The sequence below is a fragment of the Apostichopus japonicus genome, chromosome 3 (assembly GCF_037975245.1).
Source record: "Apostichopus japonicus isolate 1M-3 chromosome 3, ASM3797524v1, whole genome shotgun sequence".
Taxonomy (NCBI): domain Eukaryota; kingdom Metazoa; phylum Echinodermata; class Holothuroidea; order Aspidochirotida; family Stichopodidae; genus Apostichopus; species Apostichopus japonicus.
Window position 1 is genome coordinate 16254715 of NC_092563.1, and position 26777 is coordinate 16281491.

General features: G+C 36.7%; 1 protein-coding gene across 1 annotated transcript in view; it reads right to left on the bottom strand.

Moving 5' to 3' along the window:
* Positions 1–12725: 12725 nt before the first annotated feature.
* LOC139965007 (uncharacterized) overlaps positions 12726–26777 on the bottom strand; it is an 89266-nt gene continuing 75214 nt past the window's right edge. Inside the window, exons 44-51 of the mRNA XM_071967154.1 lie at positions 23750–23913; positions 22030–22181; positions 20548–20821; positions 18502–18674; positions 17788–17879; positions 16920–17081; positions 16305–16374; positions 12726–15043 (exon numbers count right to left, since the gene is read on the bottom strand). Coding sequence (XP_071823255.1) covers positions 14970–15043; positions 16305–16374; positions 16920–17081; positions 17788–17879; positions 18502–18674; positions 20548–20821; positions 22030–22181; positions 23750–23913 — 1161 coding nt within the window. The 3' untranslated portion in view covers positions 12726–14969. The remainder of the gene's footprint in view (positions 15044–16304; positions 16375–16919; positions 17082–17787; positions 17880–18501; positions 18675–20547; positions 20822–22029; positions 22182–23749; positions 23914–26777) is intronic.

Sequence of the window (26777 nt, forward strand, 5' to 3'; positions counted from 1 at the left end):
AATATGATGACGACGACGACGATGACGACGATTATAACAAGGACGACGATGAAGACGACGACGACGATAATGACGATAATGACGATGATGACGATGATGATGACGATGACGACGATGACGATGATGATCATGATCAGTTACTTTTACGACGCTTAAGCGACCACGTAAGGGCTTATGGACCGTAGATTGCTCTTGGATGAAAAAACCCACCTTACTTTGACCCAGTCGGGTCTCGAACCTGTAACATCACGATTATTAAGCCTCATTTCTTTAAATGCCATCGCCTTTATCCACTCGGCCAAAGCAATGGTGTCTTAGTAGCGCAAATTGAAAAGTCAACATTTACATCCAACCCAAAAGTAAAGTTATAGGGAAATTAAAGTCGCGACTACAAGATGACACTCATTGTTTATGACGTAGATATACCAGTGGCACGTGCGCAAGGGGCAGACGTAAGTCAACCCCCACCCCCCCACCCTCCAAATCCATATCGAGGCAGATGGTATATAGGGCATGGGCACAATTGCGCATATTTCTGGAAAAGAAATAAAAACTAAGTAGGCCTATTACGAATATTAATATGGTCGCCTATTGGTCAAGTTGTCTTTTAATTGTTAGTGAAAATAACACTGCAGGGAAAGCTGGTCCAAGTCGTTTTGTGTATAGTGGATATAGGATCCATTGGAGTTGAAAGCGATTCTCTTCGTCCATAAATTTGAAGACTCCGGCCAATTCGGCCGATATTCATCTGGAGCACATTAAATATGTATCTCGGACAGAGAAGACAGTGATGAATGGTGCGGCCCGCCGCAGGGTTGCGTCCGGCCCGCCAGAGATGCTCTACGGTGCGAAATTTTAGTGAGCAGATTTATTGATAACAATTTTAAGCTATATAATCAATCATTCGAACCTTCTGGGTCCAAAAAACTGCATACAGGTCAGTTTGTGTAACACTCTCTCAGCGGAAGAGGGGGGGGGGGGGGGTGGACGGCTGGAATTTATTCATGTTTTATCAGGAAGGAAAATAAATATCAGTGCGCTCCGCGCGCAGTGCTCACATTTTGTTGCCATGTGCTTCGGGCAAAAATTCGAAAAATCGAGCGTAGGGTTCATGCGGCCCCCTCCTTCATCATAATCATTCCATGTGGCCCTCCTCTGCAAAAGGTTGGACAACCCTGGTGTAAACGGTGGGGTCTGTTCGGATCCTGGTAATAGTGTATCCACACTCAGACAGAAGAGTCAAGGTTGAATTCATTGCCATCAGTGTTGGGCAGTGGTACCCAGACACGATCTTGGTGACCAAAAGTGCATGACGTCATACATCAGATTAACCAAACAATGGAAAAAAGCGGTGAAGATAGAGATAACTGTGATCAATGACTCGCTCACAGAAATCATCAAAGTCCACGATACACAATTCATTTTTGATCCCCGGCCGAGGTCAAGGTTCGATGATTCCTGATCTTAAAGGCATTGAAGAGTGGCCCCAAACCGCGTGCCGCATTCTGAAAATGTTAACTTTCTGTTGCTTACAAGTGATGTTTTTTTCGTGATACCTTGTTATCTTTTATATGGACTTGTGATATCCATCGCTGCTATGTACACTGTGTTGTGGGTATTGACCATAGCTGCATGTATTTACTGTACACTAGTGTCTAATCAACGACGGTAGCAAGCTGTGTGTGTATTTTCTGGGATCGATGGTGGTGTCTAACACTTCTGTTACATCTCATTCGAAACAAGGTCGATTACCGGCATCAGACGTTTCTTTGTGCGCGAGTCTTCATTCCCTTTAATTCCAGGACTGAAATGGTCTCTTTCAGATCCCCGAGCTTGTTAAACCCGTCAGTGTCCCATGAGTGACAAAAGCACCGGCCCACGGATTGATATAACGTCATGAAAAGCATATGAGGTGGTATACTGTTTGATTCATCTCGAGTAGCATATGGGGTTCAAAGGAACCTGGAAAAATTCAAAGGAACACTAAGGCTCAGTAATTATGTTGGGTGAACTTAAAATAACTGTAAATGGGTTTGAGATATAGCTGCCTCTTTGACAAGCAAGTCTTTTTTCATTTTTGTTTGTTTCCAGGTGATGTTTAAGTCTCACATGTTGTTTGTTCGTTGCATACAATCAACAGGAAGTACCTTTAACTTAGGCATGGCAATTATACGCCGTTCATATATATATATATATACATGTCCTCGTAGCGTCTGAGAGTTACCAACCAAAATAACAGTTACATTGCTGACATGGATTTCAAAAGTTCTTAATATCAGACTATGAATACAACTTATGACCGAATTCCCTTCACTCACTCCCTAAGCCCCTTCATTATTATTTTATTTTAAAGGCATTGAAGACTCGCCCCAATCAGCGTGCCGCCATCTTTAAAAAGTTAACTTTCCGTTGCTTGCCAAGTGAAGTTTTTCTCTTGGCGCTACAAAATGCAGACAGTAATGAAACGTGATACCTTGTTATCTTTAGCTGGACCTGCATGAGATGTCCATCGCTGTATGATATGTATCGTTTGTACACTGTGCTGTGGGCATTGACCGCAGCTGTATGTACTGACTGTACACTTGTGTCTAATTACCGATGGTAGCAAGCTGTGTGTGTATTTTCTGGGATCGATGGTGGTGTCTAACATTTCTGTTACACCTCATTCGAAACTAGGTCAGATTACCGGCATTAGACGTTTCTTTTTGCGCGATTCTTCACACCCTTTAATTAACATAGGCTAACTTAATTGCTTACAATAGCTGTGCTCTAAACATGTGATCATTAAACTAGAACTGCATTTGCCTGCTAATACGCAGTGTTGTAGTGCGCGCGGAGTGCTTGCAGTAATAGGAAGAACTTTTCGGTTGTTCATGGTGTTTGTTTGTTTGTTTGGGAGGACAACACACCAGGGAGTACAGTCATATTGTAGTTACCCACAAAATGAGGTCGCTTATGAGCGCCGTGATAGGCTCAGAACAAGTTTGCTACGCAGCTAGCCTCTGAAACTGCAAAAGGTACAGAGACTATATGAAACTTGAAGTTTCAACGTCCAGTCATGTAAGTATGTCGTTCATTTGGCCAGTAATGTCAATCAATAGTGTAGCGCGCACGCGCACTACATTAAACTCGACGAGACTCCAACGGCGAACTATGGCGAAATTAAATTCTCTAAGTTGACCGAAAGTGTCAAATGACATGAAAAGCAAAAATCATCAGCGCAATATGAGTAGATACTTGCAGCTGAATGTGACAATGGGGAGGAATTGTAGTAAGATAGCAGCGAAAGCGAAGCAGTGTGTAGTTAAAGTCATCTCCTACAACAACCAATATAACACAGTCTTTGTGTACAGTCAATATGTAACAGCACGTGTACTTTCATTCAAGACATTACCCATGTAGGCCTACTTCAACTACTGAAAACACTATGTGTCCCGTCAAAGCTAAAGTAACATATACATGCATACGCATCGACAGAACATGCTCTGGTAACGTAAAGAGAAATGTGTAATTCCACCTTTTTGCCCGATCTATATAACATTAGATTGATTTATTCAATCCGGAATTTTGAAGCTTTTATAATATTCGTGACGGGGAAGCGATGATGAAATTACCATATTATAGTTCCCGTAATCATTCCCTTCGTATAACCCCAACCCATATACGGCTGATCTCCCAAATGTTTATTTTGTTGTCAATGGATACGGTAAACTGATTGAAGGTTGTACGATATTGCCAACGTTTGTTTTATAAGCCCAAACCTTTCAATATTTTTTATGTAATATAATTATGACAAGCAGGAGAGGAAATGATACATATTTGTAACGGGGTAGATAGTAACCAACATATCACAAACACATAATATAAAAAAGGTCATTAACAGAAGGATTGTTTCATCCATCTCCCGAACTTAACTTAATTAAAGATAGCAATATTTCCTTCCTTGTTAACATAGATACAACAATGCAATGATTTTTATGGTTGTGGTTGCATTTCTCCGTAAAGGCATTGAAGACACGCGCACAAAAGAAACGTCTCATGTCGGTATTCTGACCTAGTTTCGAATGAGCTGTAACAGAAGTGTTTGACACCACCATCGATCCCAGAAAACACACACACAGCTTGCTGCCGTCTGTTATTGGACACTAGTGCCATTCAATACATACAGCTACGATCAATACCCACAACACAGTGTATATAGCAGCGATGGACATCTCAGGTCTATAGATAAAAGATAAAAAGGTATCACGTTTCATTACTGTCTGCATTTTGTAGCGACACAACAACAAAAAATCACTGGCAAGCAACGGAATTTTTTTCCAGATGGCGGCACGCGGTTTGGGGCGAGTCCGTGATGCCTTTAACGTACACACTAAAGAACACAAGAACGTTTACCATCTGGTATTTCAAAGTACAAAGAATTACTACTAAATTAAGGAATCACGCTAATAACTTGACATATATCACGTTGATTTGGAATGATTTGTAACGATAGCGTCCTTATGAATGTCCTAGCAACCGGTCTGCAGCTCCTTTGACTAACTACGTCATATAAGCTCTTCATGCTTGTTGTCATAGCAACACCAGAAAATTCAGTCTTTTACCTAAATCTTTAGTTTGCATCTTGTCTTTCTGCCATTTTATCCTAATTCTCAGTAACCTTTACACGTCGTGGAAAAGTTCCTATATTATTTAGAATGTATTCAAAGGTTAGGTCAAATTTTTAAAATAATTTATGCCAATTAGCATATAACCTGATTCATATCATGCATATTCATAACCATCTTAGGCCTAAATCGTCACAAAATTGTAGTGATATATATAATCAAAAAAATATTGCAATGATTCAACCAATTACAATAACTTGGGTTAAAAAAGGGTTGTTGTATTCTAAAACATACAAACATGTTAAAAAAAAGCTTTCTCATGACTAGAAAAATAAATAAAACTGAAAACAAAATAATCGTGTTAGATCGAGGTAAACGTTAGTAAGGCATATAATGAAGACAGGCGCGTAGTAAGGATTTGCCAAGGGAGGGGCGAATCTGTAGGCAAACTATCAGAGCCGTAGATTGTGCATTGAAACTATCAGAGCGTAGCGCCACCATAAGTTGCCGCTACGCGTACAAGAAAATTTTTGCTGAAAATGCCTCCCAGATCGCTGGAAATGGCACTTCCCAGGCGTTATAAGTTGCATCCAAGCTTGAAATTACTAGCGATATCATAAAAACATACACAAAGTATGCTGAAGGCTGTTGAGGGGGGGGGGGCGGTCGCCCACTTTGCCCGCCCCTTGACTACGCGCCTGAATGAAGATAAATAATCATGCAAAGTGACACAAAAGCAAGAGTTGGTTGCCATGGTGGGATATATAAGACAGCACTAATGTATACACGCGGTTCTTTGCTAGTTCAAGTTTGTACTTTTCTTTTCATGTCAAATGCTACACAATTAACGATGATCACACAGCCTCGATGCAAGGAGATTGGGGTTTGAAAGTGGATTAAGTAGTTTGGTTTTCATGCCTCGGCTCTTTCTACTGGGAAAAATGATATAAAACACACACAAAAACCGGCCATGTCACCCCTATCAATACACACACACACACATACACATGTTTGCATTTCATTCAGACCGAGGACCCCATTGTATTTTTCATTGTTCAAATCCACGTACCCTAACCTTAACAATACCCCATACAATAGAATTCTTCCGAGGACGTGGTGATTCTGTAGAAATCACAACCGAGGACCTGAAATTCTTTTGTTCAAGTCCTCGGTCAGATAGCAAAACAAACGCACCCACACACACATAGGATTATAAAATATGGGATTTGATTGCTAAAGCTTCAGGTTCTGCTTATGTAAGTTGAGTTCAAAAGCAAATTAATTTCTCTCTGAAAAGCATAAATGGCAATTGAGACGTTGGTAAGTTTTTATAGAACAGAAAACAATCAAGTGAAGAATGCGATGCTACTTGGCAACGCTAAAACTTGCTAAAAGGTCATCCGACTTTAAAATGATATGGTCACGAAATTTATAGTTTTTTTAGATTTTTTTAACTACAAATATGACTTATCAAACATTGTTGAAGCATTTTGCCATCGAGAATTCCTGCGCATTAATATCTCTAAACTCGATCTCAGCATTTCCATGAATTGCAACGGCACGGCCTGATTATTTTCAACATCAAGAAACAGACATCTTTATATTTGATCAAGTTGATTTTTTATGGAAAATAACAAAGCAAATTTTGAGCAGTAATGAGAGCGTTTATTATTATTTTTTTTTAGTTTTTGAATATTGTTAAAAAACGGTGTCAATTTTGCTCAAATGTCTAAACCCTCATTTTCAATTGTAGACCTACATACTTATAATTTCTTCGACAAATGGGTTGTACTTTCATCAGAAAATGTACTTTAAATATATGGCTGACACATATTACTTCTGATATGTATGCATAATATTCCATATTCAAAGACTATAACATCTGACATAACAGTGTACTTTCACTACCAGATTTTATAAGGAGAAAAAAATGAAATTTGTGATACCGGAGGAATTATACTGCAAAGGAACTCTACAAATTATTCGCTGCATAGAGTCAACGTGATAGCAATTTAGTACTATATATACTCTCACGTTGAGTAAATTACTCAATGTTAAGCAACCTAAAAAAAAAATATATATATATATATATATATATAGATATAATTTAGGTTTGGTTTTTTGCAAAATATAACCGTGATTTCTGCCGACATTTCCTTAATACGGACATCTTTTGACGGGAACAATTCTGTTTGGAATTCTCAAAAAACTATATTGAAGTATTTTATGACGTGATCAATTCTGGAATGAAATCATATATTCATATCTCTTGAATATCATTTATAAATGTTGATCGGTGGTTGGGGAATATTGACACAATTTGTGACAATCCAAAAGAGTTTGATGGTGACAGAAATCTAAAATTTGAGGTAAGTTGAAATTAAATCTTTCATATTTATTGCTATGGTTTAACAATTTTGCAGTCAAAATGATAGAAACAGTATACAATATTGCCCATATGTTTTAAAACCATGTTACATCTAATCTGCATGTTTATATCATAAGAAAAGTGGAGAAGAAAACTAATATCTCGTATAACAGATATTACCTATTTTTTTTTTTTTTTTGAATCAATAGCCAAACTTTTATTTCAGTTACCCAAACTTCATTTTTCCCCATCCCAAGCACAAATGTGCTGTATAGTATGAATTATTACTAACAAAAAAATAGAAGGTTCTGTGTGAATTTAATGTTGAAATGTGTTAAATATTCGGCAGGCCCATTAACATGTAGTAATCTGCTACAGTGGAAGACTGAAGCCGGTGAAAAAATAGGGCTGTATTTAACGCTTTTCTGAACCGAAACTCGAATCCTGTGTGTCATGATAACATTTTTTTTTATGATCAGAAGTGATATTTAGTTTGCTGATTTTATATAATGATGACATCATTATCTAGTTATCGAGCTGGAAATTGTCGGATTGTCTTGAAAGTGTTAAAACTTGTTATTCATAAAAAAAAGAGAATTAATATTTTTTCAAAGACAAACTAAACTTTGGCCAATTCTAAAACTTTAATGAAACGTACATTATCAGAGCCACACAAATATTTCTTGGATGAATAAAACAAAACCCATTATCTAGTAATCGAGCTGGAACTTGTCGGTTTTGTCTTGGTATTGTACAAATGTTTTATTCATGAAAAATGAGAATTAATATTCTTTCAAAGACAAAATAAATATTAGCCAATACGTTAACTTTAATGTAACGTATCAAAGTCACACACATATTATCTTGGATGAATAAAACAAACGGTAAGAGAAGAAAAAAATACAGAAAGTTAGTTCGAAGGGTATTTGTAATTATCCTTCAGAAGTTTTGTATTTTAAAATGATTAATAAAACAAGTTATGTAAAAATAATACATTACCGTTCTAACGTTTCAAATATCTTTCTACTCGGTAACTTGTTGCAAAACGTCCTTGATATTAATTAAAGGCCATTCGATTGCGAACGGGTAATTTCGACTGAGAAATCTGATGTACACTAGTATTAAAGTTTTACCTGCCTTGTAAATAATCGGGTTTTGGAATTTTCCTTTTAAACACATATCAAGTGAAGGAAATTTTGTTTTGCTTTATACATAAATTTCTTTAGAGTTGTAATGTTTATTTGTATCTCCTCTTTTATTTTTGTTTTTCCCCCTGTTTATTCATGCTTATTTATTCATTTATCTTTTGTCCAGGCATAATTAAAACAAAGACGAAGATTCCGAAACTCGGATAGGATCGACTCAGTCTACGTAATAGTTTCGTAAGGAGAAATTATAAACTCAATCGAATTTGTTTTTGAAATGTGCTAATTTTCCCCCCCAATTATCTGTCAATATACTTTATGAATGTTACTCGTAATTCGAGAGGATTTTTTTTTATATAAAAATGCCTTATTTTATTATTATTAATACTATTAACCTCCATTCAATGAAGAACTTTGTAATATATAAGAAAACTTTTTCAACATTTCTACCGTTTGTGGCAAAATATTACTATATTATTTTCTTTTTAAAATCCAGCAATTAATATTTTTCTTCTTTTCGTTCATTAACGGTAAAGCTTGATGACATATTATGCCGTGTTTAATTTAGATGTTTTGTTTGGTTTTATTAAACGATAACACTTTTTTTCTTTGCGAGATTATGTTTCTGTGTCCCAATTCAAAGATCTCAAAATAATCAATGTCATCAGTTTATTGGGCATAAACGTAAGTAACATTTCCCATTAATACTGCTAGTTATAATTATTATATTTATCAACTTAAACATATTGCATTTCATAATAGCCTACAATGATGACTGATGAATTATAGCGTAACTTCGGTCGTAGCTTTGGCGAGTACAGCATGGCCGACTGTTGGACTAATAGTTCCTCGATCATTCAAGGAATTTCAAAGAAAGTTGCTATACCATTACTCTTCGTAAACATTGTCAGTTGTATTGTCGGACTACTTGGTAACGCTCTGGTTATAACAACCATTGTTAAGGAGACCAAATTCCATAACGCACAGTATCTGCTGATCGCTAATTTAGCACTCAGTGATTTCCTAATTTGCCTACTCTGTTTCCCTTTAGTCTGTGTGTCTCTTACCTCCCCGTTGTTTCTCTTAACCGAGCCGTTTCTCTGTTATGCCGGTGCCGCGATGCACCAGTTGGTTTGTCCTGCGTCAATCATGACGTTGGTCGTCATAGCAATCAGCAGATATATACTGGTGACCAAATCCCGTACACGGTATATGTCCATCTTCAGCGTCCGCAAGGTCGCTAGGATCGTAGCCATCATGTGGGTAGGTCTAATTACCTACGGTGTGTTTTACTGTGTTTTCGTCATACACACGACACCATTTTGTGACAAGCTGATCTGTTACGTTGAGGTGTATGAACCAATTACCAAAATATTGTACAGTTTTCTGAATAGCGTCAGCTTATTCGTTTGTTTGATAACCGTACCGTTATGTTACGTCCTAACATTTCGGGTGGTCAGGAAGAGTAGGGCTCGGGTACATGAACAACCACCCGGAAATTCGTCATTTGTGCCAACCATTTCCGGCATCTCGATGACACAAACTCTCAGAATCAGTGACGGTACCGACCTGCCAAGAACGCCTGTTAATCAAGTTAGACGGTCTTTCCGATTTTCTGTTGCCGAAATTCGATTGACCCAAATATCTAGTATCATATTTTTCAGCAATTTCATCCTTACCATGCCATTTATGGTTATAAATGTTTTCTTTCCGGCGACGAGCAATTGGATTTGGGTACAAGTTGCCTTCAACTTGTTCGCTATGAATTCCGCCTTCAATCCGATATTATACGGCGTCCTGAACAAAAACCTTAGAAAATCCATGAGCAGGTTTCTCTTCAAAACTCACCACTAGATATTGTTCTGTACAGGCGCGGCGGAACGGAAAAATTATTGGGGGGGGGGGCTAATATGTGGAGACTATCTAAGCGGAGCGCCACCATCAGTTGGCGCGGAGCGTACAAGAAAATTTGGGGTTTTTCAAACCCCCCAGATGGCCGGAAACGGCACTTCCCGAGTGTTTTATGCTGCGAATACCTAGCCCTAATAAATGGGTCTCAAGCCTGCAATTTCTCAGATTGCACGTAAAAATCTGTAAAAACATTGTAATTTGTATATTCGATGGTGTTTTAAGAGAGTAGCTATTACTCGACGTGTACTGGCAAAGACGTTTTTGAGTGTAGTAAATTACTACTTGCAATTAAATGCAATAATGACAAGGGCGTCGGAAGCTATTTTTGATTAGTACGGCGGTTCAGAGTGTGGCCAACTATCATAATTATCGGAGGGAAGTTTGGTAGGTCAAACAACGCCACGCGCCACCATGGTTGGCGCGTAGCGTAATGGAGAAAATTTTGAAAATATGCCTGACAGATTGCAGGAAATGGCACTTCCCGAGCTTGAAAACAAGACCCCTGCCATGCCAGAGTAGTCACACTTAGCCTACTTGCCGTCATCATTATTGAAAATTATTGAAACATATACCTCCGAGATTTTTTTTTCCAATTTTTAGTCCTACTTTTTTTTTTTTGCGTCATGAATATTGGTCCGGCGTTCACCGGCCCTGCCCGTACCGGCTCCGACGCCCCTGAATTAAATAAATGTCATAAGAAAAAACAGAAAGCATTTCTTAATGTCAACAAATGAGTAATTCCAAAACCATGTGCAGTTGCCAACAAATTTCTATGACCTAGCACTGCCATCATGTCATGAATGCATGTACCCTATACAGTATAGGTGAAATGCTAATATTGTGTTTTTGTTCGTTTAATAATTGATTGCGTTTAAACATAAAGCCATGTTCCACGCCTTGTGTGTACTCATAGTGTGAACGCAAATTTTGATGAGTGTAGCGTTTAGCTTATTACAAGAAGACACGGTTGGGGTGACAATGTGGTCTATAGCCAGGGGACGGGCCGAGGGTCCCCCAGCATTTACTAAAATTATTACACCTATATAGTTTACGTGTGCATCGGACAGATCGACAAGTGTGCATTGAAAAATGGGCAGATGCACGTTTCGGAGCCTTGGTAAATATTGGGGGGGCTTATCATGCATTTGCCCCCTCAACTTTTTCATTGGGGGGGGGGGCTGAGCCCCCCAAGCCCCCCCGCCACTGGTTCTGTATAAATCAACAGATATGAAACAGTAGGTCTGAAAGGCAACGAAGGGACGGAACTGTGTGTCTGTGGGAGGTGGGGTGGGGAGGGGATGGCATATGGCACACATGCTCCTAGTTTTGTGAGAAAGTGCCCTTTATGATAAGAAGTTCCCCTTTTGGTAAGAACTTGGGGGGGGGGGGGAATTAAAAGTACAGTTTCTTTTATTGAACAATTGTCTGCATCGCTTTGTCGATAAATTAAATAAAATTGTAACTAAAAGGGCCTTTTTGATTAAAAATGTCAGGGGAAATTTGCGTTTACGAAAGGGCCAGGTTTTAGATGAAGTGTTGCGCAAGAATAGTCAAGGGTGGGGTGCTCCCCCGGGCCGGTTTCGCGGCTCATCAGTTCCTAAGCCCTGTAGTTTATAAGAAGAAATAAAATGCACAGATTTGAATTTAGTTTGCACACCGTATCTTTAAACTCGTTCCGATTGTTTATTTTTGCAACTTAAACGCATTAATCAATTTATGTGCATAGCTTCATACTTTTTCGTATCAATATTTCTTCTATAGTTATTTTTTATTTTGTTTATATAATAAGTTACTATAAATCAACATCGAATTCTATAAGATACCCTGGTTTATCATGAACTGTGTGTTTCTAAAGCACAATCCTAGGCTGATAGTAAAATCTATATTTGATGTAAGTTATTGTGTTTTATTAAACCATCGATTGAAATTAATAATTAGTAATTTTTGAAATTAATGAACATCCCTGCAGAATACACACACACACACATATATATATATATATATATATATATATATATGTATATATATATATATGTATATATATATATATACACACACATATATATATATATATATATATATAATATATTCAACAACATGAGATCTTACGTACTTTATCTTTATGATATCCTTATCTTATCGTAATGTATGATATCTTCATTTATTTACGAATAATTATTTTGTACATACTATATCGTATTTGATTGTTTATAAGCTCATGTTATTACATTAAATGACGACTTTATTCGTGATATCTCTTAGTCCAAGAAAGAAGAACAATTTAAATGCTGGTAATATTTCTACAGCTATTCCAGTTTTTTTTTTAAGATATCCACCATCAAAATATGCTTTACCTCTGGAATGCTACTTTAAGCATAACAATTGATGACGTCAGATCCTCAGTATTAATCTATTGATTTGTCAATTCTAATAACTCGATCAAAAAACAGACGGAACACCTTTTGGCGCTACACTCGAAATGTAAAGCATTATAAAAACTTAAAACATTTTTGTTATTTTTCAATCATCTTTTTATCATGTACTGTAATGACTAATCTCGTTTTTGTTCGTCTAAATCTCACTGATATTAGTTTATATTAGTTTCATTAATTTTTTCGGTTTACTTTTCTCATGTAAATGCTTTGCGAGATTTTATTATGTATATATTAATATATATATATATATATATATATATATATATATATGTATATGTATATATATATATATATATATATATATATAAATGAATGAAGCAAGTGCTATGACAGACATATAGTAAATAAATAAAGATCAATACACCAGAAAAATTCCACTTCACGACCGGTTTCGTCCTTTTGGAACTCATCAGGCGAATGTAGGAATCGAACCACCGAAGTCCGAACCACTCGACCACAGTGATTCTACTGGTGTATGAATGCGTATCGACTGGCTATGTATAACTGTTATTGAGGACGAATTACCCAAGTTTTATGATTGTACAGAGTGCACCCCTGGTGCTATGAATCTGATTATTTTACACAGAGTAACCACTCTTTATAGGCCAAGCATATATATATATATATATATATATATATATATATATATATATATATATATATATATGTATATATATGTATATATATCTTCTTGATCATTTTGTCAAATGTATATACACATTACAAGCATGTGACATCCTGAATAAACTGGACAAATAATCATTTTTAGACTTGTGTTCAGTTTGAGAATTAACCTTTTCCTCACTACCATCAACTTTCAGTACATAAAGGAAAAACTAACAACAATGTACAAGAAAAAAAAAAAAAAATCCAAACCTGATTGATTACAGTTACTTGTTATTATAATAAGATCTTTAGCTACATACCAATGAATTCTGAGATGTAGGGCCACTAACTATTAAGGAAGGGCCGAGCAATGCTAATGTCCTGTACTTTTTTATGGTGGGGCACACAGGGTTGGGGAAGAGCGGGGGATGGGGTGGAGGAGGCACAGAACCCATCTCCAATAATACCTCTAATTCTAATCAGACCATCTGTGTGAAGTGAAATCTTCATGGGTTCTTTGTACTTGGTGCAATTTATCGTCGTCTACTAGTCCAAACCATCTTTTTTCAGCTTTGGTTGACAACTTTATCTAACTTTTAAGAGAGAATTTTTCTAAAATTAATTATACAATTGAAGAAATTTAACACACCCTCCTAGAAATGATTATCCACCATATGATTGTTAATGAATATTAAGTAATTAATTATTCTGTTAGGTTATTATAACATGTTACTGTACCATGTTTATTACAAATCTAAAATCCAAATTCCTCCCCCACCCCCCAAATAAAAATAATTTTTACCACGTCATTTGAAAATCAAACTTTTACCGATCAAGAAACTTTTGTCGTGTAATTTCCAAACGATTAGCGGAAAAAAATCAACACGCAAAGTTGATTTACTGATGTTATCCCAATTAGTACATCAGCTAGTGGGTGTATATGTAGTTTCACATGTCTGCTTTAAACTTGAAGACCAAAAAATCTGACAAAATATCCTTGGTACTTTGATGCCATTTATTGCATATCTTTAGAATATATTTGTAACATTGTAGTTTTACAGTGATTTAATGAAGCAGACATACAAACAACCACATTGTCAAATTCCTCCCCCAACCCCCCCCCCCCCCAGTCCCCCTATTCTCCTCCCCGTAGACAATATAAATTTGGTATGTTAGTGATATTACGTTTTACTTTCGTAAAAATAACAAAATATAACAAAAGGCACATGAAGGAGAGAGGGAGCCACCATTTCACTTCTCTTCCATTTGCCATCGGCCCCCTTTAAAATCATCGTCTTTGAAAGGATTCTACCAATTCAACGAAAACATATATTTTACAGGTTTCTGTGTGTTCAGAATAACCTTATATTTCAGGACTGCTATATGGATATAGTAAAATGGTCAGATTGAATTATCTTTGATATGACTGTACAATATAATTTTGTTCATGATGAGATTTGCAGACAAAACGGAGCTGGTGATTTTACATAAGGTAAGGAATCAATAAAAAAAAATAAAAAAAAATTGCATAGAAATGCACTTTGAATTTCTCAAAGTGCTTAATAATAAAAAAGATTCTCTCCATAACCAATGATTAGACATAATTCTTATTTACAATATTTTAAAGCATGAATGAAGAATTATAATATATGTATGTTTTAGATAACATATCATGATATTCGTGGGTAAAATCAAACAACCAATAAGGATGTTAGCAGAATGATACTTGAAGTGGAAGGCCAAAGATTGGATCTTGTCGATACATAGATATATAAAATGGTCACAAAATATGTACTTGAAAAGATGAAAGTTTTCTATGACCACATTTCTTTGATCTTTTCAAATTAGTTACTGATTGTCCGCAAGCAGTTTTTTAGTAATTTATTTCGGTATCAATTCATAACTTGGCAGCCAGATACTTTGATTCCGGAAGTACGAGCGAAGATGGAACACTTCTGACGTCACCGACACCTGAGGGAGGAAGAGATAAGGAAAGCAGAGATCTTAAATAATCCAAGATCAATTTCTCCTTCATGACGGTAATGCCGAGGTAATCTGTGAAATTGACCATTTAGCAATGACAACAGTTCATCCAATTGACTCTAATAGTTGACTTGAGAGCTGGCTCCAAGAACTTAGAAGCTATTTAAGCAAGCGATACAGTTTTATGCAAGTCTCAATATTGAGTGGTTCATCCAATTGACTCCAATAGTTGACTTGAGAGCTGGCTCCAAGAACTTAGAATCTATATATAAAGCAAGTGATATAGTTTTATGCAAGTTCTTAATATTGGGTGGTTCATCCAATCGAATCTAATAGTTGACTTGAGAGCTCGCTCCAAGAACTTAGAAGCTATATTAGCAAGCGATATATTTTTACGCAAGTCTTAATATTGGGTGGTTCATACAATCGACTCTAAGAGTTGACTTGAGAGCTGGCTCCAAGAACTTAGAATCTATATATAAAGCAAGTGAAATAGTTTTATGCAAGTTCTTAATATTGGGTGGTTCATCCAATCGAATCTAATAGTTGACTTGAGAGCTCGCTCCAAGAACTTAGAAGCTATATAAGCAAGCGATATATTTTTACGCAAGTCTTAATATTGGGTGGTTCATACAATCGACTCTAAGAGTTGACTTGAGAGCTGGCTCCAAGAACTAAGAAGCTATATAAGTAAGCAATATAGTTTTAAACAAGTTCTTAATATTGGGTGGTTCATCCAATCGACTCTAAGAGTTGACTTGAGAGCTGGCTTCAAGAATTAAGAAGCTATATAAGTAAGCAATATAGTTTTAAACAAGTTCTTAATATTGGGTGGTTCATCCAATCGACTCTAATAGTTGACTTGAGAGCTGGCTCCAAGAACTAAGAAGCTATATAAGTAAGCAATATAGTTTTAAACAAGTTCTTAATATTGGGTGGTTCATCCAATCGACTCTAATAGTTGACTTGAGAGCTGGCTCCAAGAACTTAGAAGCTATATAAAATAAGCAAGCGATATAGTTTTATCCAAGTCTTAATATTGGTTCATGCAACCCACTCTAATAGTTGGTTATTTTCAAAACCGCACCATATTTTTAAGCAATATGAATCTCAGAAGCCATAGCAGATGTTGAAATCCCACAGGTTTGGAGGATGGATCAGGGGTGCTGGATTTGGGAGGTGTGGGATTGGGAGGGGTGGGAGATAATACAATTGGAGAAAAGTTGGTAAGACTGAAACTTTAACTTACCTGAAAGTATCATGGACAACTTAAGTTCGTCCCTCAAAATCTGAAGTACCTGCTCAATGCCATCTGCACCCTGTAAAGTATGAAAATGTTAAGAATAAGGTCAAAATGTTATGATCTTTTTTATTGTAAATGTTCTAGCAATTTTCAACATGATTAATTGTTGGTTAATTTATTAACGATTTGCAACAGACATGAAAAGTTCCTTGAATCTAATAGTTGAGGAATTTTAACAAAATGATAACGTGATGATTTATCAAATGTCATCTGTTTAAAAATTTGCAGCTAAATAATAAACTGATCACTATATTCATTTCATCAAGTCAACATTTTGCAAGGAACGATGAACCTAAAAAAATAAATATATTAAATGCAAAAGTTTTATCATCCCAAAAAATGGTATTTTTTTAACTTCTCAAGGAAACAAAAGGAATGTCTATGTCTGCACACTAACTTTAAGAGAGGGTAGACACCTTTAATATCCTTTTGATGATGGTGGGAGGGGGGGGGGGTGGGGAGCGGCTGTGGGGCAGAGAAGGTGAAACTTTTAGAAGTAAAACTTTTAGAAGTAAAACTTCCATGGATAGTATCTCTGACATATTCTCGAGCTCAACTCACATTTACCGCTAATCCCCACAAAACAGGTCGTCCGACGAAAACTGCCCGTGCTCCCAGTGCTAATGCCTTTAACACGTCCGTTCCATTTCTGACTCCTCCGTCCATGTACACTTCCACACCGGAATCCTTAACTGCATCGACCACCTCTTGAAGGGCATCGATCTAATGAACAGCAAAAATTGAAGAAATAAAACTTCATTTTCCATCCCGTTTCCAATAGCATTTTACATTCTTGTTTTATTCTGTTTAAAAATACTTGTTTTTGTAACAGTGCCAAGAGCATGTCAGATACTTTTTCAATGTCAAAAGTCATCAATATTTTTGTTTGTATAATTAGTACATTAGATGTGCGGTCTTTTATTGGTCAGTTCTCACAGTAACCCTCATCATTTGCAGATATTGTTAGAACTAGAAAGAAAACCAAACTTACAAAAATACTATTTATTTAAGATTGTACATCATAAAACTACTATATATATATATATATATATATATATATATATATACCCCCATGCATAGTTTGGTCATCTCTTGAATGCTAATAAGCCTGTCATTATAGTCCATAATTTCCATTTTCAGAATTTTTCGTATCCTTACAGACAAGTTTATCATCAAATATTTAATACCATATGCAGACCTAAATATAAACTTTTTGCATAGTTCAAACTCTTATCATTCTTTCAAACTTCTAGTTATCATTTCCATTATCAGAAACTGTCAAAAACCGGAAGTCTGGTGAAAGGTATTAAAATCCACAGCATAATTATGAAGTTTTGTCATCAAAATCCTCTTGAAATTCACATCAATCAGGACAGACAGCTTGTTTTATATCATTTTTTTTAATCTCCATGACGACATGAACACTCACTGGTGCGGGCACGCCCTCCAGTTGTCTTCCTCCGTGAGCCGACACCAAGATACCATTTACTCCAAGAGAGGCAGCTTTTCTAGCCGTCTTAGCTGCACAGAGTAGAGGAAAGGGACAGGTCTACAATACTCACATTTTCTAGCATTTACCCCTCCCCCCACCCCCACCCCACCCCCACCCCAAAATGTAGTGTAAAGGTTATTGATATCATTGCTCAAAGTGAATAGAAAATCCAAGAGTATGAATAATTGGAAAAACAGTTTTTAGTCGTTTAGTATTTCCCTAAGAGTGAAAAAGTCAACAGAATTAAGCTCATTTGAAAATCTAGCAATCTGATGAGGATCGATGATGACTCAACTCGAAACATTGCTGAATACGTTTAAGTAAATTCGGAACCTGAATGATTGTGAGGGCGGAGGGGGGGGGGGGGGGGGAATTAACCGCTACACCACTCCTTCACTCTGATGTGTGAGGGGATGACTGTAGAATGGCGGTGACTTGCATTTTGGCATTTCAGATATTTGTTGGTGATATCATCAGTTAAAATTTGACTACTCCACTAATGTTTGAATTTAATTGAGTAAAAATTCCTCTTTTTTTTTATTTAAAATTTCTAAACGGTCATGACTTTTGTAAACAATCAATCCGTCACTTTACAAAACCACTCGATCGTAGATAGAAGAGTTGTCCACGTATTAAGCCCATCCATCGTACCTGATAGCACCCCCTTTAAAACAATGGGTAGTTTCGTGAATGATTTCAACCACAATATGTCTTCCTCGGTAGCGTGAGACTGGGCGACTTGAGTAATGGTATAATCGAAGAAGTGTGGGTCGGGACTGTTGATGTATTCCTCTTTGTGTTCCTCGAGTAACAAGTTGACACAACTGGGAAGGAAGATGTTTTTAATGCCTTGTCAAAATTTCATTCATAGGTGTTACAGTTTATAACAACTATTGACATTACCATATTTAAATTCCATGGTAAATATGAGAGTTTCTAAAAGTTTTCTGTGCTGATATGACTCTACTATTAAGTCTAGCTTGCCACCGTTTTCCAAGAGATTAGTGATTGTTGAGTTGAGTATTTTGCTCGGCTGGAATCGATATTGTCAAGTCTGTTTGACAATTGCTTGTACAGCAGTCTTCAGTTGGCTCTAGCCTAGTCAAGTCTCAGATACCTGAGCTATATCAAGTCCCACAAAGCTTGAGTCAAGTCAATTTTCAATAGCTGAGCCAAATCAAGTCTCACATACCTGAGCTAAGTCAAGTCTCAAATACCTGAGCTATATCAAGTCCCACAAAGCTTGAGTCAAGTCAATTTTCAATAGCTGAGCCAAGTCAAGTGGCACATACCTTAGTCAAGTCAAGTCTCACATACCTGACTTATATCTAGGGATGCACCGGATCCAAATTTTTGGATCCGGCTGGAACCGGATTTTGCCAGATAGTACATGAAATCCGGCCGGATAAAATCCGGCCGGAACCGGATTTTATCATTACACAAAAGAAAATCATTAATAAGAAGTAGAAGTATGAAACAAGGAGCAAATGTTAGGTGAGGTATACGCATATTATAAAGAAGGTGAAATTAAAGACCCCATTTAGTGGGTCAGACCATTGAGAAAATAAAATTAACATGTTAAACCTAATTTTTCCTTACTTTGAATGTGTTTATTAATTTTTGGAAATAGTTGACATTGATTTAAGTTAAAACCAACACCTTTTTAAGGAATAATTCAGGCCAGATTTTGAAAAAGATCCGGCTAGATTTTGAAAAAGATTCGGCCGGATTTTCAAAAAGAACCGGCCGGATTTTGAAAAATATCCGGATAATTGCTCACTATCCGGCCGGATAGTCCAGCCGGACCGGATATCCAGTGCATCCCTACTTATATCAAGTCCCATAACGCTTGAGTCAAGTCAATTTTCAATAGCTGAGCCAAGTCAAGTGGCACATACCTTAGTCAAGACAAGTCTCACATACCTGAGCTATATCAAGTCCCACAAAGCTTGAGTCAAGTCAATTTTAAATAGCTGAGCCAAATCAAGTGGCACATACCTGAGCCAAGTCAAGTCTCACATACCTGAGCTATATCAAGTCCCACAAAGCTTGAGTCAAGTCAATTTTAAATAGCTGAGCCAAATCAAGTGGCACATACCTGAGCCAAGTCAAGTCTCACATACCTGAGCTATATCAAGTCCTACAAAGCCGAGTCAAGTCAAGTTCCACATACCTGAGTCAAGTCAGGTTTCACATACCTGAGTCAGGTCAAGTCTCACATACCTGAGTCAAGTCAAGTCTCACATACCTGAGTCAAGTCATTTTTCAATTACCTGAGCCAAGTCTTGAGTCACACGTACCTGGTCCAGGTCAAGTCCCACAAAGCTGAGTCCAGTCAATTTTCAATTGTTTTTTGGTTGAGTGAATGAAAATCCTAACTATTGTTAGAACAGTCAAATGAAAGCCTATTGCTAGATCTTGAGAGACAGAACAACTGTGAACACTAATATAGGTCTGTGTGTTTCTATGTCATTTGAATCCAGAAATCCAACCCACAAACCTTGCTTGACTACCAGATGACACTTGGACACTCTCATGACATTTCCATTATTTTTTACAAAATCAGGAAAAACAACTAACCACCTTGACCAAACTTCTGCAAGCATCAACAGCAAAACCTTGACACATGACCAAAAAGAAACCATTTTCGTTTAAAGTTCAAAGTTAATTATAAACGAAAAAGAATGAAAACCCTACCTCAATCCTTTCCTTGATCTTATATAATCAAGCTTGCCTAACGATGAAGTTTTCTTTGTACTATTTACTTGTAAGCCTGAAGAATCTATGGTCACCACGAGAGCTTTGAATCCTGCCTTCTCGGCATTTCTGATGATTGATTTGGTGATAGCTGAGTTCTTAAAGAAATACATCTGCATCCAGAGAAGTCCATCAGCTGCCTCTTGGTGTAAGGTGGTCACATGGGTGTTGGATACGGAGCTGAGGATCATAGCAGTACCTTGACTTTGGGCAGCTGCCAATGAAAAGTTTCCAAACAATTTAATAACTAGTTAAGCAGAAAATGAGTTCACTTTTTGAGTTAGCATAAATTTCAAAAGATTAACTTTATAATTATCCTTTCTCTTTGGCTAGTAATGTATCAAGAGTGGGTAGGCTTTGTGATAGCATGTGTAGTGAGATCTTTACTTATATTTTACGACGGATTGACTTTTAATAATAATAATAATAATAATCAGCAGTTATTTTTACGACGCTTAGGCGACCACAAATGCGGGAGAAGCTCGCAAGGGCTTATGGATTACAACTCGGGTGGCTTCCAATTCGACAATCTAACTCAAATTTTGAATCTTTTCAATTAGAAAAGTCATTTCAGATGGGAAAAACGTAGATTGCTCTTGGATGGAAACCCACCTTACTATGACCCGGCCGGGTATTGAACCCGGAACCTGCCGATTGCTAAGCCTCCTTGCTTCAAATGCCACCGCCTTTATCCACTCGTCCACAACAACACGGTATTCTATAATTTTAGGTCAGGTGATCCCCCCTCCCCCCCCCCCCCCTTTGGACGTTGGCTTTATAGAGTTAGTAGCAGTGAGCAGTCAATAAAATTGTCCTGTCAGGTAAAAGTGGGTACGATTTAACGATAACATTGGGTTACTGTCCAATTCACAAGACTACACTTGTAGCATTGACACTCCACATATCATTGAAGCATGTTATCCTACAGATTGGCATCATTTCAAATAGAAACCTTGTTGAATCGTAGCCGTTAGACCTTCATCAATAGGATAACTTTACAAGTTGCTGTTATACATTTGACTTGTGTGCCTTGAAATTGCAATATCATATGACTTGTGACTTGATAAGTTGCTGCTATACGTTTGACTTTTGTGCCTTGCTTGCGATAAAAATTAATTGACTTGTGATTTGACTTGAGAGACAAATTGACTTGAGACTTGACTTAACAAAAATGACAGCCCCAAGGTTGATTGATGAGTTCAAGGGTTCGTGATTTACAGTAAAAGCGGCTTAGGCCTCCTCTACTCCATCCTGAAGGTCGGTGGGATCAAAAATGCAGTATTTATGAAGACAGATTGATGATAGGATAGTTACTTAATGTAATGAATGTTAGAATAGGTGCTTGCCAATTTTTTTATCAAGGCCAAAGAGATTGAATGCATAACAAGGCTTTGATTATGAAAGCTGTCTCATTAAACTTACCTTTTATTGCACCTCGCTCTTTGGAAGGATGTGCAAGGCCATGTAAAGCAGTTGGAGAAATACAGATTGGCATCTTGATGTCATGACCAAGGACCGTTGTAGATAAAGAAGTTACCAGGGTGCTGTTTAACACTCTCGGTCGGAAGCGAAACCTTGAGCAAGCAAGAAAGAAAAAAGGAAAATGTTAAAAGAATTTGCATGGAACAACATCAGAGGAACAAACAAATAAATTGCCATAATTACATTTTGTCAAATAGTCAGCAAGTATGAAGTCATGATTATCACTTTGTATATCAACCTTTCTTGACTAGCTAAACCTTACTAAACCTTACTAAACCTTTCTTGACTAACTAAACCTTACTAAACCTTGCTTAAACTTAAACTGACCTTTCTTGACTAGCTAAACCTTGCTAACCCTGACTTAACCTTTTATTAGTTACCTTTCTTGACTAGCTAAGCCTTACTTAAACTTATATTAACCTGTCTTGACTAGCTAAACCTTACTAAACCTTGCTAAAACTTAAACTGACCTTTCTTGACCAGCTAAACCTTGCTAACCCTGACTAAACGTTTTATTAACCTTTCTTGACTAGCTAAACCTTACTAAACCTTATATTCACCTTTCTTGACTAGCTAAACCTTACTCCAAATGAAATGAATCACAGTAGGTGGTTTGTGATGTCATCACCATATTCTTAAAAAGCTTTTCTTAATAGGCTATTACAATTTTCTGGTTGGTTTATCCTTGAAACGCTGATACATTAGGAATGTTTGCTGTAAAGGTTTTCTGTAGTTAGTATTTCATCAAACTGCAACTTTCATTTTTGGTATAAATTTATACTATTCTCATCTGTGGGTAAATGATTGAAACCGTATAAAGACAAACAAGACAATTTTCAGATCCATTTAACCCACCAACAACATTAACCCTGCTTTTGACAGATTTGTTTGCATACTATCACCCAATTTATGTATCTCTGTGATACAAAATGCTGGGAGAATGTGAGTTTGACCAAACATGTAGAGACTTTTTAGTAATCAACTTCGGCGAACAGAGAATCCTTTGAAGAAGCACATATGGGAAGGGTATGTTTTTCCAAATCAACAGTACAATCGGTGTAAATCTAACATGTACAATTTCACATTCTCAAAAATTCATTTGGGATCTCCAAAGGCACTTGTATTACAGAAGCAGGGTGGTAGAGGGGGGGGGGGGAGGGGGGGGGTCGAGGGGAAAGAGAGGATATATTGTCATGGCCACTCTGAGAAGTAGAGTAGAAAGTGCCCTCTAATTATGATATCATTTCTTTGATATTGGGATACTTCACTTATTCTTGCAGCTATGAATTAACACATTTATTTACAAAATGCCAAAAGGTCATATCAGAACTGGCATTCAAATTTCAGCATTCTAAAGCACCTGCACAGGACTTTCAAAAAAAAGTTGCTCAGTGTCTCTGATCCTCCAAATTTTCCACGCCATTTAGGAGAGTTAGAATAGACGATTAAACATCTCTGTCAAATAAATACTTTCAGAGTGGCATTATAAATGTTTGATTATTATCTGACTTTTCATCATATTTACTGAATACTGTTAAGTGGACAACATTGATAACTTTTACCTTAAACTATATGGATATACGAGGTAACCACCTAGGAGTTACTGAGTGATCAATAGATGTTTTAAATTTCTTTATCATCATCAAATCTGCTTTAATACCTCTGAAAAGCTTTTCTGCTGTCCTTCCTTGTTTGATCATATCCCGAAACTCCACGTGAATAGTAATAGTTTATCGGTCCATATAACTTCTCCCTTGCAGCATCTTCAAAGTCTTGGACATGGGTCAGCAGTTTGCTTTGCATTTTATATGGTTTCTTCAACATCTACATGGTGGAAGTAAAAAAAGAAATTGGTCTTCAGCACCTATTAACTGAATTTTGAGACAACTTCAACAAAGTTGCAGAATGTTGATAGGACTTTTACTTCTAGAAGTAGTAGTAGTAACAGTAGTATTAGTACTAGTAGTAGTAGTAGTACTAGTAGTAGTAATAGTGGCAGTATTAGTACTAGCATAGTAGTATTAGTAGTAGAAGTACATAACAGGAGTAGCAGCAGTAGTAGTAGTATTAGTAGTACTTAGTAACAGCAGTAGCAGTAGTAACTAGTAGTAGTAGTAGTAGCAGTAGTAGTGTTTCAATATCTACAAATATCTGTGAAATAGACACATTTTACCAATTTTGAGCTAACATCCCTTTAATAATTGTTGAGAGCTACATGACATTTGTAAAATATTTTGGGGAAATTGGCCAATTTTTTTCACCATTTAAGATGACCTTTTGACCCCTTGAGGATGTGGAAAATTGATGGGACGTTTAAGTGCATGATTAAAAAACAAGAGAATGCATTCTGAAGCAGATTTAATTTTCCTTGATGCCAGGTATGTTTCGTTGAAGATCTATGGAGTCCATTCACAGAACTACTGTTATCTATATTGAATTTGACCAAACTATGTTCACCAACGGAAAATCTTAGCATTGGAGAATTTACAGATTAACTGACATAGCTTTAATTTTGGAGTTATCTTGCTTAAAAGATTTTCAGACTTTGATGTTGACCTCTTGTGATCTTTGACCTCTACAAATTTCAGTAGGATTCTTGCATTCACCAAGCTGGATCTACATACTAAGTATGAAATTTAACAATGATAAACTTCTTGTGTTATCTTGTTTACAAGATTTCTAGACTTACACTTAAATGTTGACTGCAAATGACCTTTGACCTCCACCAAGTTCAATAGGGTTCTTGTACTCAATAAGCTGAATCTACATACCATATATGAAGTTCAAGAAAGATGTACAGTACTTTTAGGGTTATCATGTTCACAAAGTTTTCAGACTTTCAACTCTGTTAACCAATAAATAACCACTGAACTTCAGAGCATACAATAGTCTTCTTGTACTCAATAAGGCAGATCCACACACCAAGTATCAAGTTAATCCACCATTTTTGAGTTAGTGTGTTTACAAGCAAGTGCTACATACACACACACAGCACCATCACATAGATTCCTTTTGCCTCTGGTAAGGAATAACAAAAACTCATCATGATTTGTCATGGTAAACCATCAAACTAAGAAAAGTTGCACTGGATCTGTAATCCGTACCAACAACTTTCTCTGTGCTGTATTCTGATTTATTAGGTAACTGCTAAAAGGTTCACCGACTGCATGAATAGCACCACATTCATAATCCTTAAAATTGTGTTCTCCACTAAGGGTCACAACTAACAAGTGCAGTTGTTCCTTTTTATTTATTAATATAATACCCACATAATTTATTGCTTCAATGCAAGTGATTGGATTTTAATAAGAACACCACTGTCATGCTACATGTTGCTCAACAAGATATAGTAATTCCACATTGGTCACAAACAAAAAGAAATTGTCACGTTGGGCCAAGGTAAGCTAGGCTATATCACGAATACGATGAATGACTTTGGCAGGTTTTGCATCATGATTCAACTTCTATAAGGCAAACTAATAGTACTAAATTCCGATTTTCATTGTCTGAAGAACTAGGAAATTATTTAATTGACGCTAATACATTGAAGCTTATGATAAAGGTACGACGTTCTCGTGCATCTACTACATACAGTTGACCTAGCCGTGCATATTTAGCCCGATACTAACATAACCTAGGCCTAGGCTACTGTACACCAGAGTGAATTGTTGGAGTTTTCATATCGGCTATATGCCATTGGCAGTAGTTTAGGGTTTTCATTTTAGTGTAACGGAAACGAAATCTTAACAACACCTGTTTGTTCGGAAGACTAACGAACTTACATTCGAAGATCATTCGTGACCTAGATCAGTATTTGAAATGTTCTTACTGTGTTCGTGAGAGAATCATTTGCTAAGTAAACACAAAGATATTTCACCTTCGGCTTCGGTTAATTATCTTTGGTAAACAAGTGTCACACTGCAATGTTGAAAGCCTAACAAGCCGTTGGGTCTGCCCTTGCCCATTGATTTTGTGTGGCTGACCGTTGCGTATTCCTGTCTATACAATGTTAAAGTTAAACCTGAATCGTGCAGCAGCTATTTCAATCAAGTTCCGAACATGCTACTACCATTGTACATGACGGTACGAGCTTTTGTATCGCTTCTCGGCCTTTTTGCTAAGATCATTAGTAGTATCTGTTCCCCTTCTAGAGGAATCGTGATACACATCTGACGATGATCACACAGTCACAGTCTCGATTCAAGAGGACTGGGGTTGACAACGTATGGCAAGCCGTTTTAGTTTTTATTTGTATTTGATGATATCACCAATTCTATTGCTGATATCACCAATTATTGATGATATCATCAAATAATTGGTGATATCATCAAATAATTGGTGATATCAACAAATGATTTGGTGATATCAGTAAATGATTTCTGATATCAAATGCGCACAATTACTGATATCACCAATTTATTTGCTGATATCACCAATTCAATTGCTGATATCAGCAATTGATTTGCTGATATCATCAAAATAATTGGTGATATCATCAAATATTTTATGATAAACTTATTGCTGATATCAGCAATTGAATTGGTGATATCAGAAAATGAATTGCTGATATCATCAAATGATAGCCTATACTGATATCATCAAATAATTGGTGACATCAGCAATTGATTTGCTGATATCAACAAACCATTTGCTGATATATACATATCACTAATTCAATTGCTGATATC